Genomic DNA, 14,863 nt, shown 5'->3' with positions numbered 1-14,863 from the left:
CTGCTACACACATCATCCGTCACAACAATGTTCACTAAACTGAAGTATCATCAAACACGTATATTACTCATTCTACGAGTGGAGTGACGTGACGTTCGATTCTTCCACGTCACTCTATTCATAGAAAGAAAACATTATAAATTTATTCATGCACGCTAAGATAAAGACATTAGTGTACGCTACGAATATGTTTAACCTACCTTGATGATACCTTGCTGGCTACGAAGTTACTTTACTCCAGCGCTCCGCTATTAGTAAAGGATTTCCAGGTCTTTTTCAACCGCGTACAGCCAGTGAGTTCGGTTTTGTCGCGCTCTTTTTTAACTGACACCTTTGGATATCACAATTACAACAATGCTTAAACGATTGTCCACTAAATCGAAATAGTTTACTTTCCGTATATCGTGTATTACTATAACATTCTAGGTTATTGAGCAAGACTTATTGCCAATGCCGTCTTATTGGTGTACCTACCTTGAACGTTGCTCCTTTTCAAGACTCGAGCTCGATCGATTCCTCAACGCAACTTTTCACCATTTCAATCAGCTGAGGATCACACGCCCGGTTGATTGCACACGCCATCAATCGATTGTCCTCTTCGTCATCACTGGACCGATTCCGGGAGGGGTCGTACCGTTGACCGTTTTGTTTCATGAGTTGGAAAAACTCGTGATTCGCGAGCTTCCGGACCGGGATGATGTGGTCTTTGTGGGTGGATAGGAGTTGATTCTGATCTGCCATTGGCATGTAGTTTGAGGGATGTCGCGAGTGGTTTGTTCGCTGTCGCTTTCCTGACTGGCGTCGTCGTTGGTTGAGAAGGTACTCCAGAGTCGAGTGGAGTTCTTCTTGGGAGGTGGAAGCGATGGAGGACACCTGGAGAGTGAGAATAAGGTAAAAGTTTCGAGACATGGCTTCTAGAAAGGGCAGAAATAACTTCGTTTGGGTTCAGCATGTAGTTCAGGTTGCGAAAATTCAAACCTTCCGAATAGTTCTGGATGATGAGTCGCGTGAAGCACTCTGAGATTTGTTCTTCGGGATCGTTTTCCTGAAATAAATGTCAATAATGTACTACTGTTAGGTCTTCTTTTCAGCGGACCATTGTCCGAAGATCTTAAGGGATCTAAAAGAGGCTATAGACAGATTTAGAGAAACTTTGGGGTGCGTTAACATAATACTCTGGAAGGCATCCAAAAAAGCTCAGGAGAACGTCTAGGCTCTGGAGAGCTTCCAACAGAAGCTCTGGAAAGCGTCCAACAGAAGCTCTGAAGAGCTCTTTACCGAAGCTATAGGGAGCTTCCAACAGAAGCTCTCCAGAGCTTCCAACAGAATCTTTGAAAAATGTCCAACAGAAGCTTTGGAAAGCTTCCAAGAAAAACTCTGGAGAGCTTCCAACTGAAGCTCTGGAGAGCTTCCAACAGAAGGTCTGGAGAGTTTCCACCAGAAGCTCTGGAGAGCTTCCAACAGAAGCTCTAGAGAGCTTCCAACAGAAGCTCTGGAGAGCTCACAAAAGAAGCTCTGGGGAGTTTCTCACAGAAGCTCTGAAAACCTTCCAACAGAAGCTCTACAGAGCTTCCAACAGAAGCTGTAGAGAACTTCCAACAGAAGCTCTGGAAAACTTTTAACATGACCGCTGAAGAGAATGGAAACTCTGAAAGGCTTCCAACACAAGCGCTGGAGAGCTTCTACCAGAAGCTCTGGAGAGCTTCCACCATAAGCTCTGGAGAGCTTCCACCATAAGTTCTGGAGAGCTTCCACCATAAGCTCTGGAGAGCTTCCAACAGAAGCTCTGGAGAGCTTCCAACAGAAGCGGTGAAGAGCTTCCAACAGAAGCGCTGGAGAGCTTCAAATAGCAGCCATGGAGTGTTTCCAACAGGAGCTCTGGAGAGCTTCCAACAGAAGCTCTGGAGTGTTTCCAACAGAAGCTCTGTAGAGCTTCCAACAGAAGCTCTGTAGAGCTTCCAACAGAAGCTCTGTAGAGCTTCCAACAGAAGCTCTGTAGAGCTTCCAACAGAAGCTCTGGAGAGCTTCCAACAGAAGCTCTAGAAAGTTTTCAACAGAAGCTCTAAAGAGCTTCCAACAGAAGCTGTAGAGAGCTTCCTACAGAAGCTCTGGAGAGCTTCTCGCAGAAGCTATGGAGCGCTTCTCACAGAAGCTCTGAAAACCTTCCAACAGAAACTCTGTGGAGCTCCAACAGAAGCTCTGGAGCTCCAACAAAAGCTCAGGAGAGCTTCCACCAGATGCTCTGGAGAGCTTCCAACAGAAGCTGTGAAGAGCTTCCAACAGAAGCTCTGGAGAGCTTCCAACAGAACCTTTGGAGAGCTTCCAACAGAACCTTTGGAGAGCTGCCAACAGAAGCTCTGGAGAGCTTCCAAGAGAAGCCTTGAAGAGCTTCCAACAGAAGCTCGGTACAGCTTCCAACAGAAACTCTGGAGAGCTTCCAACAGAAGCCCTGGAGAGCTTCCAACAGAAGCTCTGGAGAGCTTCCAACAGAAACTCTTGAGCTTCCAACAGAAGCTGTGGAGAGCTTCCAACTGTAATGGAAACTCCAAACGATATCCACACTGAAATAATTCTAAGAGCCTTTATTATCAGACACCACACATACATTGCACCCCTAGTCTGACACGTTCACTTCAAATGAATCGTTATAGGTATCATTTCATAAACAGTTCCGGTTGATAAGCCTCCTAATAAAACTAAATGACACTTGCGCATATCGGAGTTATATGCACATAAGACGATCGATACATTAGCTGTGCATATAATTTTGACCAGGTGGAAAAGCAACATTGGCAGATAAAGTGGAACACGTTTTGCAGAATTCCACAACTCCAGTAAGTGAGCTTCGTGGTCGTGCGGCTAGCGGCGTCGGTCATTTGGGCGTTGTGAGTTCGATTCCCGCTCCAGCCTAAGGAAACTTTTTTTCAACATATGAAGAATATTATTGGAGTTGCATATACATTGGCGCACCCAGTCCAGTGGATAGAAGCAAAATGCATGGCATATAACAATATCATGGCCATCTGAGAGTCATACCACATGCGTCGCATATAGCTCTCACTGTCCATTTTCAACCCTAGATTAGATTCATATGATATTCCAATAGTGCAGTAATTTATGACTGACATATAACTGCGATCGAGAGAGTTGGCTCAGTGCAAAGACCTTCGAAGAGAAAGCATAGATAGCTTCCAACGGAAAGTCTGGAATATTTCCAGCACAATCTCTGAAGTGCTTTCAACAGAAGCTCTGGGATGTTTTCACCAGAAGCTCTGGAGATCTTCCAACAAAGGGCCTTTAGAGTTCCTAACACAACCTCTAAAGAGTTTTACGATAGAAGGAGAACACCAGCTGATCTTTCAAATATCTACCTTATCAACTATTGATGGAATAATAAAGAATAACATGTCGGATACGGAACTACGCGGTTTTCCCACAACTTACCAACTGAATCCACGTGTTGAAGTTCAGCGAAAACTCGAGCGTTTCAACGTAATGCCACCACTTTGGCGGAACGATCAATGCCATTCCCGGTTCCAACACCACATGGAAGGCGTCATTCTCCACCCCTGAAAATAGACTTCTTTAGAACAAATCCCGAAGATATCTATAATCCAACCACTTACCGATCACCTTCGAGTACGCTTCCGGACTGTAGAAATTCTCCTCGCAATACACGCTGGACTCCTCATACGGTACCCTTGTTCGCCGGAGCTTCGCTTCCGGAGGAAACAACAACCACCGCTTCCGGCCGTGCACCTGGACCACAATGTTACAACCGTAGGTGTCGTAATGACAGGGGGTGTGAGCTCCTCGTGATCCAATCCAGAAGGACACATCCTCCGTGATATCCGGAAAACCAAAGCATTCAAAGCTGATACCCCTTCGACACTCCTCCGGCAACTCGTTAATGTACCGGTAGCTGTAGGACGTCCACTTTTCCCGGAAGTACTCGTTATCGCTTGCAGTGGACTCCTTGTAGAAATCCATCATCTTCTTCTGAATCTGTCCTCGCAATCGTTCCCACTGTGGCGCACGACCATTCCTCCTTGGTCCACAATCTAACGAAAACCCACCTCCATCTGTGTTCGACGACTCATCCAGAAGCCGCAACCACTCCGGAAGCGTTTGGTCGAAGCAAAACCAAGGAATTTCCACATCCCGCAACACGACCGGTTCACGAACATTCAACACTACGTCCCTAATAGTCGCCGGGTCCATCATTCGGTGCAACTACTGTTTGTTCGTGTTTTTTTTGTGCGAATAAAATGTAAACAAAGAACCTAACCTCTACGAAGCGAAAAACAAAACAAGCGTAACGAAATATTTCGCGTAATCTAATTGGAACGGGAAATGTTTCAATCATCGTCATGGAGCCGCCTCCAAGAACGGCGAACGGCTTGTCCGATCTTGCAGAAAATCAGACCAAATCGGTGAAGCCATGCCTTGAGCCATCCGAAGGACACCTGAATGCATTTGGTCTTATTCTCCAGAACCAGAGTTAGTACTGAAATTGAAAAAAAAATCTTTAAATCCGAATCTTAAAAAGGAATCGGCTTCCTACCGCCCAGCGAATGACCACAAGCCAGCGCCAGGAACGCTCCTTGCAGCATTCGCAAGTTCATCGGCTGCAGCTTCTCGTTGCTGTCGGCGTTTTTCTTCGACTTGCCGCCCTCGGTTTCCGCGCTTTCCGGTTTGGTCGTTTTGGCCGACTCGTCCACGAACTGCCCGAGCTGACTGCCGAACATCCGCTCGTACTCGGCTATCGTTATCTTCTCGATGATTCCGGCCTCGAACAGACGCATGATTCTGCAATGGTAGAAGACGCTTCAACACGTGCATAATCTCTTTCACAACTCTAGATACCTACACTTCATTCAGGCTGTCCAGAAACGGCGACCCGAACTGGACGGCAACTGCCGAATAACGCGTATAGAGCTTCTCGCTTAGCTGGAACCGGTGGGCTCCGTAACGCTTCGTGTTGAAATACAACGTCTCGCGACCTCCGAAAACCGCTCGCTTGGAGTTGTCCACCAGAAAGCGAATCCCATCTTCCACCGAGTTCACCAGGTACGATTCGTTGTCGTTGTGCGACTGACTCTGGGTTATGCGATACAGACGCTGCAGAATACCGGTACTGTTGACCAGAGCCGCTTGAAAGGCACTCTGCCGTTCGACCAGCAGCTGGTAGCCATCCCGTTGCATGAAGACCTCGAGTTTACCTAGGGTATCTACGGGAAGAGACAAGCGACCTGGTGAAGACCATGGTAAATATTCTGGGAGAGTAGTTACCTATGGGACCTTCCCTCGCAGGTCTAGCCAGCTGGGACGTAAGTTGAGCCGAGTAAACGTCTCCTAAGACGTAGGTTGCACACAGCCACAGAAGAATGGAGAAGAACCGGGAGACGTGTCCATTGTACGGAATGGTCGCCGCTACAATTCAAGTAAATTAGAGATGCTTTCAATACGAAGTCTACCTAACGAAACCTTACATTGCCTCAGATAAACGTTGATCGTGTACCAAATGCAACGATCCAGCGTTGGATGTCGAGGTGTCCCGGCGATCTCTGCCCTCCCTGGAAGTGTCCCGTAATTCATCTCCTGAATGTACTGCATATGATAAAACGCCGGACCGCGTTGAATCTTAAACCGTCGTCTGCGGGCCATCGTACCCCGAGCCCAATCTTCCAGACGGTACGGCATGGCAATGATCATGTACAGGATCGGACCGGACATCATGATCGTCAGCAGCACCAGCGGCCATACCGTTACCTGAAAAGGCCTAACCAATGCTAACGCTTCACTGAGCTTTCGCGGAGCATGCGTAACGAAGGCGGCCGAATCCGCCAAGGTGAAGAACGAAAACTCCACCGCCTGCATCCGTTCCCAAGTTACGGCGACATCTCCCAGAAATAAGTCCACTTCCCTCCTCTGGAGCATACCCAACGCCCCGGTAAAAGTCGCGTTCTCCGGTGGTCCGATCGCCGTTCCCTGTATCCGGTCCTCCTGATCGGCGTACTTGAAGCTGAAGTTCATCCGATGTGCGATCAGCTGTATCAAATTGTGATCCCTTCCGCCGGTGACCTCGAATACCTCGTACTGATCCGTACCGTTGGAACTGAGCTCCAGCTGTTCCAGGTCAGTATCGTTCAACGTCGACTCGTTCAGCTTACGGTAGGTCACAAAATGCCACGGTGGCTTCTGCAAAAGATCACCGAGTCAATAAACCACCCCGAGAAACCTAAAAAAAACCCGAAGTCTCACGTGAATAACCGGAATCTTGAACACCCGTCCCTCGAAGTTTTTGTAGACCGTGGTGGGCGTCGGCAGCAGTGGAACCTTCTGGAAGGTCATGTCGTTTCCGTCGAACCAGTTAGCGCTCAACAGCTCGCCACGGTTGTTCGGCTTGGCTTGGTTGTAGAATATCCGGAAGACGTTCTTCCGGGGATTGGTGATGACGGCCACCCGCAGCGGTTCCCGAAGCAGCCTCCGGTCCAGATCGGTCGGAGCCTTACGGGCACCCCAGTAGAAGATGTAGAGGCTGAGCCGGTGCGCCAGGCGTCGATCGACGAGATCCTCGAGCATTTCTTCCGGGTGGCAGAACAGGAGGCTGGTCGTTTCCAGCGATTTCTTCAGGTTGTTGCCAATGTACTGGAAGTACTCCTCCTGGTTGTTGAAGATGCAGGTTGGGATGTTGTGGTGGTGGATCATGACCGTTAGACGATCGATCTTGTCGATTTTGGTTTCTTTGAGCACTAGAATGGCGAGGGTTTTCGGCGCCAACAGATTGATCATTTCCGATAGACCTAGGACCATTCCGGAATGGTTGGAAAGGTCCGGTAGGGGTGCCAGATGGGCATGGTATGCTGGAAAAGGTTTGACTGTTCTTAACGAAAAATATTACACTTGAAAAATTCTCATCAGATTCTTGAAAGCTTCTCATCAGAAATTTAATAGCTTCTCATCAAAAGCTAGCAAGCTTTTGATCAGAAGCTGGAGGGTTTCTCATCATAAGCATGAAAGCTTCTCATCAGAAGCTTAAAAGCTTCTCATCAGAAGCTTGAAAGCTTCTCATCAGAAGCTTGAAAGCTTCTCATCAGAAGATTGAAAGCTTCTCATCAGAAGCTTGAAAACTTCTCATCAGAAGCTTGAAAGCTTCTCATCAGAAGCTTGAAAGCTTTTAATCATAAGCTTGGAAGCTTCTCATCAGAAGCTTAAAAGCTTCTCATCAGAAGCTTAAAAGCTTCTCATCAGAAGCTTAAAAGCTTCTCATCAGAAGCTTGAAAGCTTCTCATTAGAAGCTTAAAAGCTTCTCATCAGAAGCTTAAAAGCTTCTCATCAGAAGCTTAAAGCTTCTCATCAGAAGCTTAAAAGCTTCTCATCAGAAGCTTAAAAGCTCCTCATCAGAAGCTTAAAAACTTCTCATCAGAAGCTTGAAAGCTTCTCATCAGAAGCTTGAAAGCTTCTCATCAGAAGCTTGAAAACTTCTCATCAGAAGCTTGAAAGCTTCTTATTAGAAGAATGAAAGCTTCTCATCAGAAGCATGAAAGCTTCTCATCAGAAGCATGGAAGCTTCTCATTAAAAGCTTGAAAGCTTCTCATCAGAAGCTTAAAAGCTTCTCATCAGAAGCTTGAAAGCTTCTCACCACCAGCTTGAAAGCTTCTCATCGGAAGCTTGAAAGCTTCTCATCGGAAGCTTGAAAGCTTCTCATCAGAAGCATGAAAGCTTCTCATCAGAAGGTTGAAAGCTTCTCATCAGAAGCTTGAAAGCTTCTCATCAGAAGCTTGAAAGCTTCTCATCAGAAGCTTGAAAGCTTCTCATCAGAAGCTTGAAAGCTTCTCATCAGAAGCTTGAAAGCTTCTCATCAGAAGCTTGGAAGCTTCTCATCAGAAGCTTGAATGCTTCTCATCAGAAGCTTGAAAGCTTCTGTTTTTGATCGTTACAACCTCGATAAAACCTACAATTTTACGAAGAACAGAAATTAATCAGAACCTCATAAATCCTTGTAGATATACTTTCTACAGAAACTTCAAGATTTTTGGAAAAACTTCGGGACTTCGTCGCGTCGTAAGCTTGAGTTACAGTACTCTTCGGATATCTAACGCAACTAACGAAATATTTAACTAAATTTTCTAATAAAATGCCGTATTCTCCAGAAAATATTCTCAGTTAACCACCAATTACCTTCAACAGTGATTAATTTTCCTCCTAGAAGAAGTGCACAAATGCAGCTGATTAGCCACATGGTTTCCACAGTTATATTTTTCCCTGTATGTACGAGATTGGAAGGAGTTGCAAAATGAAAACCGTTCAGAAAATCTTAATAATTGATGAGGTTTTCTTCATTTCACATTGGTTGACGGCCAATCATCGTTCGTAATCGACAGGTAGCGTGATTTGTGCGATGATAGGGGTGGAAAGTGTAAAGATGATAAAGCAGATGATTGAAACGTGTTTGCTGGAGGTCATTTACCGATTTCTGATGAATACCTTCACTAATTGTTGATGAGAAGCATTTGACGAGTGGTGCTGAAGCATTATGGAAGAAACTTCCCATTGGCAACGATAGCCTGATAAAACTTATAAAATACAGTTTTTCAACCATCTAACGAAAAAGTGAAAAGCTTTCAAGCTTCTGATGAGAAGCTTCGCAAGCTTCTGATGAGAAGCTTCCAAGCTTCTGATGAGAAATTGCCAAGCTTCTGATGAGAAGCTTCCAAGCTTCTGATGAGAAGCATTTAAGCTTCTAATGAGAAGCTTTCGAGCTTCTGATGAGAAACTTTCGAGCTTCTGATAAGAAGCTTCCAAACTTTTAATAAGAAGCTTTCACGCTTCTGATGAGAAGCTTTCATGCTTCTGACGAAAAGCTTTCAAGCTTCTGAAGAGAAGCTTTCAAGCTTCTGATGATAAGCTTCCAAGCTTCTGATGAGAAGCTTCCAAGCTTCTGATGAGAAACTTCCAAGCTTCTGATGAGAAGCTTCCAAAGTTCTGATGAGAAGTTCTCAAGTTTCCGATGGGAAGCTTCTTAAGCTTCTGATGAGAAGCTTCCAAGCTTCTGATGAGAAGCATTCAAGCTTCTGATGAGAAGCTTTCAAGCTTCTCATGATAAATTTTCGAGCTTCTGATATGGAGCTTACAAACTTTTGTTAAGAAGCTTTCATGCATCTGATGAGAAGCTTTCAAGCTTCTGATGAGAAGCTTTTAAGCTTCTGATAAGAAGCTTTTAAGCTTCTGATGAGAAGCTTTCAAGCTTCTGATGAGAAGCTTCGCAAGGTTCTGATGAGAAGCTTCGCAAGCTTCTGATGAGAAGCTTCGCAAGCTTCTGATGAGAAGCTTCGCAAGCTTCTGATGAGAAGCTTTCATGCTTCTGACGAGAAGCTTTCAAGCTTCTGAAGAGAAGCTTTCAAGCTTCTGATGATAAGCTTCCAAGCTTCTGATGAGAAACTTCCAAGCTTCTGATGAGAAGCTTTCAAGCTTCTGATGAGAAGCTTTCAAGCTTCTGATGAGAAGCTTTCAAGCTTCTGATGAGAAGCTTTCAAGCTTCTGATGAGAAACTTTCGAGCTTCTGATAAGAAGCTTCCAAACTTTTGATAAGAAGCTTTCACGCTTCTGATAAGAAGCTTTCATGCTTATGATGAGAAGCTTTCAAGCTTCTGATGAGAAGCTTGCAAGCTTCTGATGAGAAGCTTTGAAGCTTCTGATGAGCAGCTTTGAAGCTTCTGATGAGAAGCTTTGAAGCTTCTGATGAGAAGCTTTGAAGCTTCTGATGAGAAGCTTTCAAGCTTCTGATGAGAATCTTTCAAGCTTCTGATGAGAAGCCTTTAAGCTTCTGATGAGAAGCTTTCAAGCTTCTGATGAGAAGCTTTTAAGCTTCTGATGAGAAGCTTTTAAGCTTCTGATGAGAAGCTTTCAAGCTCCTGATGAGAAGCTTTCAACCACAGGTTTCTAATGTGACGCCTCACAACCCTCTGTGGTACTTGAACTGGCGTCGGTATCGTGTTTCTCAGTTTCACAAATGTCACCAAAGTGTGCAACCGGTAGGGATTTCTTCAAACCAGGCCCCGACATAAAACCCTTTGCGTTGCGAAAATTAAAACATTAACTTTTCTTGTATTCAGTTTTCTTCGTTTTTTCCATGAAAGAGTTTTCATAATAGGTTTTATTAATAAATGTCTAGATGTGTGCTTGTGTGTGTCTGTGTGGGTGTGTGAAACAGTGTTGCGTGTTTCGCTATAGAGTGTTTATTAGAGTTTTATGTTCACTTCTGGGATGAATATTTTCGATTACTGGTGGAATTGCGTCAGCATGATTTTCGTTCTCTAAGAGACCTCGTTTTAAAAACTTGGAAATCGAGAGGACGAATGAGTCTTCTGTTTTGTTTTTTTTAATTCCTGCATAACTTCAGATTTAATTGGTACGTGAATGCTTACCTATCAAGACTGACCTTTTTTTTCTTTTTCTGAGTGCCAACTTTCTACGCAATATTTATCAGATCGATCAGGAGCTAGTTTTGTAGAAGTGTTGAAAAATCTCAAAATAAAGAGTTTTGACCCCTGATAAAGATGCTATCATGGCAGCCGAAACGTCGAAGAAGTAATTATTGATCTTTTAAACCACAAACTAGCCATTTCGACGTTTCCGTTTACAAACGTACCTTCATGAGGGTGGCTAAAATGCAATTTTATAGAAAAAAGTAGCACACAGTAAGTCTTTCAAGTGCATTCACGCCTCCTAGAAATCACCTGGAAACGGATATCCAATTCAGTAGAGGGACCTAATCGCAACTTTTCTCGTTTTCTATTCTCAACATAACCTTACACTTCTAAGGGTTTCTTTCTCTTTCTCGCTCCTGCCTCACCAAGCAAATAGGATGGTATAACAAAACTTAAGGACATTTTTTTCATAGACTAGCTAGTTTAATAAATACGATTTTTTTCCATTTAATAGCGTTCACTTTTCAATGATCTAGGATATATAGGCTCATAATAATAAAAAAATGTGTTTTAAATTAAACTTTCATTATCGTAAATCGTAGCAACTAAGAAAGCACAAGATAGAAACACAAAACGGCAGCACTTTCTTCGCTGAGTCGCTTCACGTGAGAACGTGCTCAACTTTCTTGGTAAAAAATACATTTTTGTGTGTGTTTTTTTGTTTGTGTTGGGTATGTAGCGATAAGAAACGTGATTAAAATTACACGAGCACCATTTCCCTTAAATACGGAAACTACTGACAGTAGAAAAAATGTGTAAATCTGTGTCATTTTCGCCTTCCTCTCTCTTTTTCTCGCTTCACTTCTTGCTCTCGCTTTCTGCCACTTTTAACCTTAATTCTGAATGGAGAAACACAATCCTACCAATGATGACTTTCGAATGCCGAAAACTAGTAATTATATGGTTTTTGCAATTAAAATTTAGACGCGAAAGAAAAGAAATCTCCTTCGACCCTGCTTAACCGCTCCGCTCCTTCGTTCGTTCGCTCTCACACTCTCTCCCTCTCTCTCTTTCTATATTTTTGGTACCAAAGATAAATCAAACCTTAACTTTTAAAACATCACAATTTTGGTTCGCCGAAACTCGCTTAACTATTACTAGACTGTATTATTCCATACGCCTTGCACTCTTCACTTCACTTACCTTCGATTCCTCTTTAGTCTGTCACTCACGCTTCAACGTTCGTCTCGTCTTCTGTTGATTTCGTCGCCGAAGCTTCTGCTGCTCCTTCGGACAGTTCCATCTCTCTCACCTTTCCCAAAGGTGCCTCACCGGACGGATTTCTCCGCTTGATCTTACTGGGACTGGGACAACCGGACAGGGCCGAACTTGGCCCCGTTGCACTACTGAAGCTGCTTCTCCGAACCGGTTCCGGCTCGCCTTCACCTTCATCCTCCGCAGTCTCCATGGAAGGTGTCTTCGTTCTCGAAGACGATGCCATCGGCGACCCTTTCCGTACAATATCATCTTCCTCGTCGTCCTCATCGTCATCGTCCAAACACTCAAATATTAGTTCGATGTGACTTTCGATGTCCTTGATTAAATTTCGCTGGTACAGTTCCTGCTCACTGAGACCCTGCTTCTGATCCTTCGATTGCTCTCCTTCCGGCAGACAGGGTTTCGACTTGTCTTCTGTCTCCTTGTTACTATTGCTGTCACTACCATTTCTACTACTTCCAGGCTCTTCTGGCTTGATCTGCTCATCCTCCCGTTCACTTTTGGGCTCACTACACACATCCTGATCCATCCGCTCCACTCCACTCTCGTCTTTCTTCTCCTGCTGAAGCTTCTGCTCATCCCCAATTGACACCTCTCGCTGTTGCTTGTCCTCACTTGACTTCACCGCTTCGCTGCCCGATTCCTGTGACGTTTTCCGTTCAGTCTCCTGTTCCTCCCCTTTGGAATGGTTTACCACTGTCGGCGAAGTCTTGCCCTGCTCCAGTTCCGGTTCGGAAACCGGTAGCCGCAGAACGGGCGGCCTCTGTGGCATTCCTGCGCCGCTGCAATTGCTGCTGGTAATCTTCCGCCGCTTCGGTGGAGTTTCTTCTGTAGAAATCGAAAGAAAACTCATCGTTAGAACTCAAACTGGAAGGAGACGTATCCATCCAACCAACTTACCGTCGCTGTACATCTCGTCCTTGAACTTGAGCAGAACCGCGTGCAGCGAGTTCTGCAACAGGGTCTTCACCGAACCGGGAATACCCGTGCGCTGGCCAATGATACGTATCGCCTGCAGATCTCCGCAGATGTCCTCGAGGTTGCCCTTTTCCGGCAACAGCTGGCAGATGGATTCCAGCAAGCGCGGTACCACCAGACGGGATTTTACCTGTAGTCGGAAGAGAATATGCAGGGTGTTAGGTGAGAAGCCTTCCAAGCTATTGATAAGAGGCTTTCCATACATCTGATGAAGAGCTTCCCATGCTTCTGATGAGAAGCTTCTTTGTAACAGGTTCTGTTGATAAGCTTTCAAGTTTCTGCTGGGAAGTTCCTCAAGCTTCTGATGAGAAGCTTCCAAACTTCTGATTAGAAGCTTCCAAGCTTTTGATAAGAAGCTTCCAAGCTACTGATGAGAAGCTTCCAAGCTACTGATGAGAAGCTTCCAAGCTTCTGATGAGAATAAGCTTCCAAGCCTCTGATGAGAAGCTTCCAAGCTTCTGATGAGAAGCTTCCAAGCTTCTGATGAGAAGCTTCCAAGCTTCTGATGAGAAGCTTCCAAGCTTCTGATGAGAAGCTTCCAAGCTTCTGATGAGAAGCTTCCAAGCTTCTGTTGAGAAGTGTTCCTTCGGGAATTCAGTGGTCGTAATTAAAAATCAGTGGACTGTATTTCAAGTTTTTACAACCGTCCTCGTTAACGCTCTTTATTTAACTAAAAACTTTCTCCTCACTTCCTGCCTGATCGGTCCTAACCGGAAAAAAACATTTCAAGAAAAATCAAGCAAGTCTATCTGTCAAAAAAACCCACGGGGGGTAAGCCTGCGCTCCACTGTAAAAAATTACATTTCATTTTTGAATAAACATTCTCCGCCCGGAGCCAGATGGCTCATCTCCTTCTCATTGGAACGCTCCTCGCAGTCAATCGGCAGCACAGCTATTTTCGTGGTTGCCCGCTTGTACGTTCCGCTGTTGGTTCGCACGGTCACCACGCGAACGATTCCGTCTTTGCCAGGGTGCGTAGCTATAATTCGTCCAAGCTTCCACGTTTGCGGGGGCAACCCATCCTCCTTCAACACCACAAGCAAGCCTTCACGCAGGAGAGTAGGGGTTTTGAACCACTTCCCACGCTTCTGCAATCCCGTCACGTACTCAGCTGACCATCGATGCCAAAATGATTGCTTCCTTCGTTGGATTAACTGATACCGGGACAACGATGACTCCTTCAGATCCCCGTAGTAAGGCTCAGCAATCGATGTTAACTCGCGCCCAACCAGGAAATGGGCCGGACTTAACGCTTGGTAATCCGTGGGATCGTCACTTTGCGGGACCATTGGACGTGAATTCAGAATCGCTTCTATTTGATACAGCAAAGTACACATCTCCTCGTACGTCAAATGTGATTCGTTCAGCACCTTGTTCAAATGATTCTTCACGGATTTGACTCCGGCCTCCCAGAGCCCTCCTTGATGCGGAGCTCGTGGCGGAATAAACTTCCAGGTAATACCACGAGGCTGGCAGAATTCAGAGATCTTGTTCTCCAAAGTTTGTGAGGCCAATAGGTTCCGCAATTCCGTCAACTGTCGTTCAGCCCCAACGAAGTTCGTGCCGTTGTCTGAACGCATTTCGGCAACATTTCCTCTTCGACTCACGAAACGATGCAACGCTCCGAGAAATCCGTCTGTTGACAAGGAGCCCACGAGCTCCAGATGCATCGCTTTAGTACACATACATACAAAAACGCAAATGTACGCCTTCCGTGGAGCCCTCGATCTGCCCTCCTTCAGTAGAAATGGACCGGCGTAATCGACGCCCGTTCGAGAAAAAGGTTCAGCGGCGGTAACGCGCACGCTCGGTAAGTCTCCCATAAACTGTATTACGTCCTTTGGCTTCGCGCGAAAGCATTTCACGCATCTTCGCAGCACACGATTAAGCGTTCTCCTCGCATTCACCGGCCAGTACTGCTGCCGAACCTTCGCCAACAATCCATTGAATCCGAGGTGCAATTGTTCACGGTGAATCGTATCGATGATCAGATCAGTAAAAAGGTTTTTCTCGGGTAGGATCATGGGATGCCTCTGGTCCCGCGACAAGTCGGAATGTCGAATTCGACCTCCAACTCTGAGCAACCCCTCGCGTTCGTCGTAAATAGGATTCAAATTTCGAAGCTTACCTTTCACCGGTCTGTCTCGTTTGATATTTTCAATCTCCTCTCCGT

At 45.4% G+C, this 14,863-nt stretch overlaps 3 protein-coding genes across 4 annotated transcripts in view; all 3 read right to left on the bottom strand.

Moving 5' to 3' along the window:
• Positions 1–52: 52 nt before the first annotated feature.
• On the bottom strand, positions 53–4,353 carry LOC109402383 (HSPB1-associated protein 1). 2 transcript variants are annotated; one of them, XM_062847124.1, is made up of 5 exons: positions 3,627–4,353; positions 3,445–3,569; positions 935–1,045; positions 475–873; positions 53–373 (listed from the first exon to the last, which is right to left on the bottom strand). In XM_062847124.1, exons 1-4 carry the CDS (start codon positions 4,222–4,224, stop codon positions 493–495), a joined length of 1,215 nt encoding a protein of 404 aa, XP_062703108.1. In that variant the 5' UTR covers positions 4,225–4,353; the 3' UTR covers positions 53–373; positions 475–492. The 2 variants fall into 2 exon arrangements, with proteins under 2 accessions (XP_062703108.1, XP_019530593.3); XM_019675048.3 differs by lacking the exon at positions 53–373 and having other exon boundaries at positions 383–873; positions 3,627–4,352.
• Positions 4,223–9,009, bottom strand: LOC109402376 (ionotropic receptor 40a). The gene is made up of 7 exons (XM_062847123.1): positions 8,186–9,009; positions 6,265–6,866; positions 5,493–6,201; positions 5,293–5,433; positions 4,871–5,231; positions 4,565–4,809; positions 4,223–4,507 (listed from the first exon to the last, which is right to left on the bottom strand). The coding sequence occupies exons 1-7, from the start codon at positions 8,244–8,246 to the stop codon at positions 4,359–4,361; spliced, it is 2,268 nt and encodes a 755-aa protein (XP_062703107.1). The 5' UTR covers positions 8,247–9,009; the 3' UTR covers positions 4,223–4,358.
• Positions 9,010–10,082: 1,073 nt separating this feature from the next.
• The window catches only part of LOC115267180 (ubiquitin carboxyl-terminal hydrolase puf), a 66,541-nt gene continuing 61,760 nt past the window's right edge, over positions 10,083–14,863 (bottom strand). The window contains exons 17-18 of the mRNA XM_029874029.2: positions 12,613–12,820; positions 10,083–12,540 (exon numbers count right to left, since the gene is read on the bottom strand). Of these exons, the coding sequence (XP_029729889.2) occupies positions 11,663–12,540; positions 12,613–12,820 (1,086 nt within the window). The 3' untranslated portion in view covers positions 10,083–11,662. The remainder of the gene's footprint in view (positions 12,541–12,612; positions 12,821–14,863) is intronic.

Source organism: Aedes albopictus, chromosome 1 (assembly GCF_035046485.1).
Source record: "Aedes albopictus strain Foshan chromosome 1, AalbF5, whole genome shotgun sequence".
NCBI classification, from domain to species: Eukaryota; Metazoa; Arthropoda; class Insecta; order Diptera; family Culicidae; genus Aedes; species Aedes albopictus.
The sequence above is the reverse complement of the archived record's forward strand: the minus strand, read 5'-3'. Positions and strand labels throughout refer to the sequence as shown.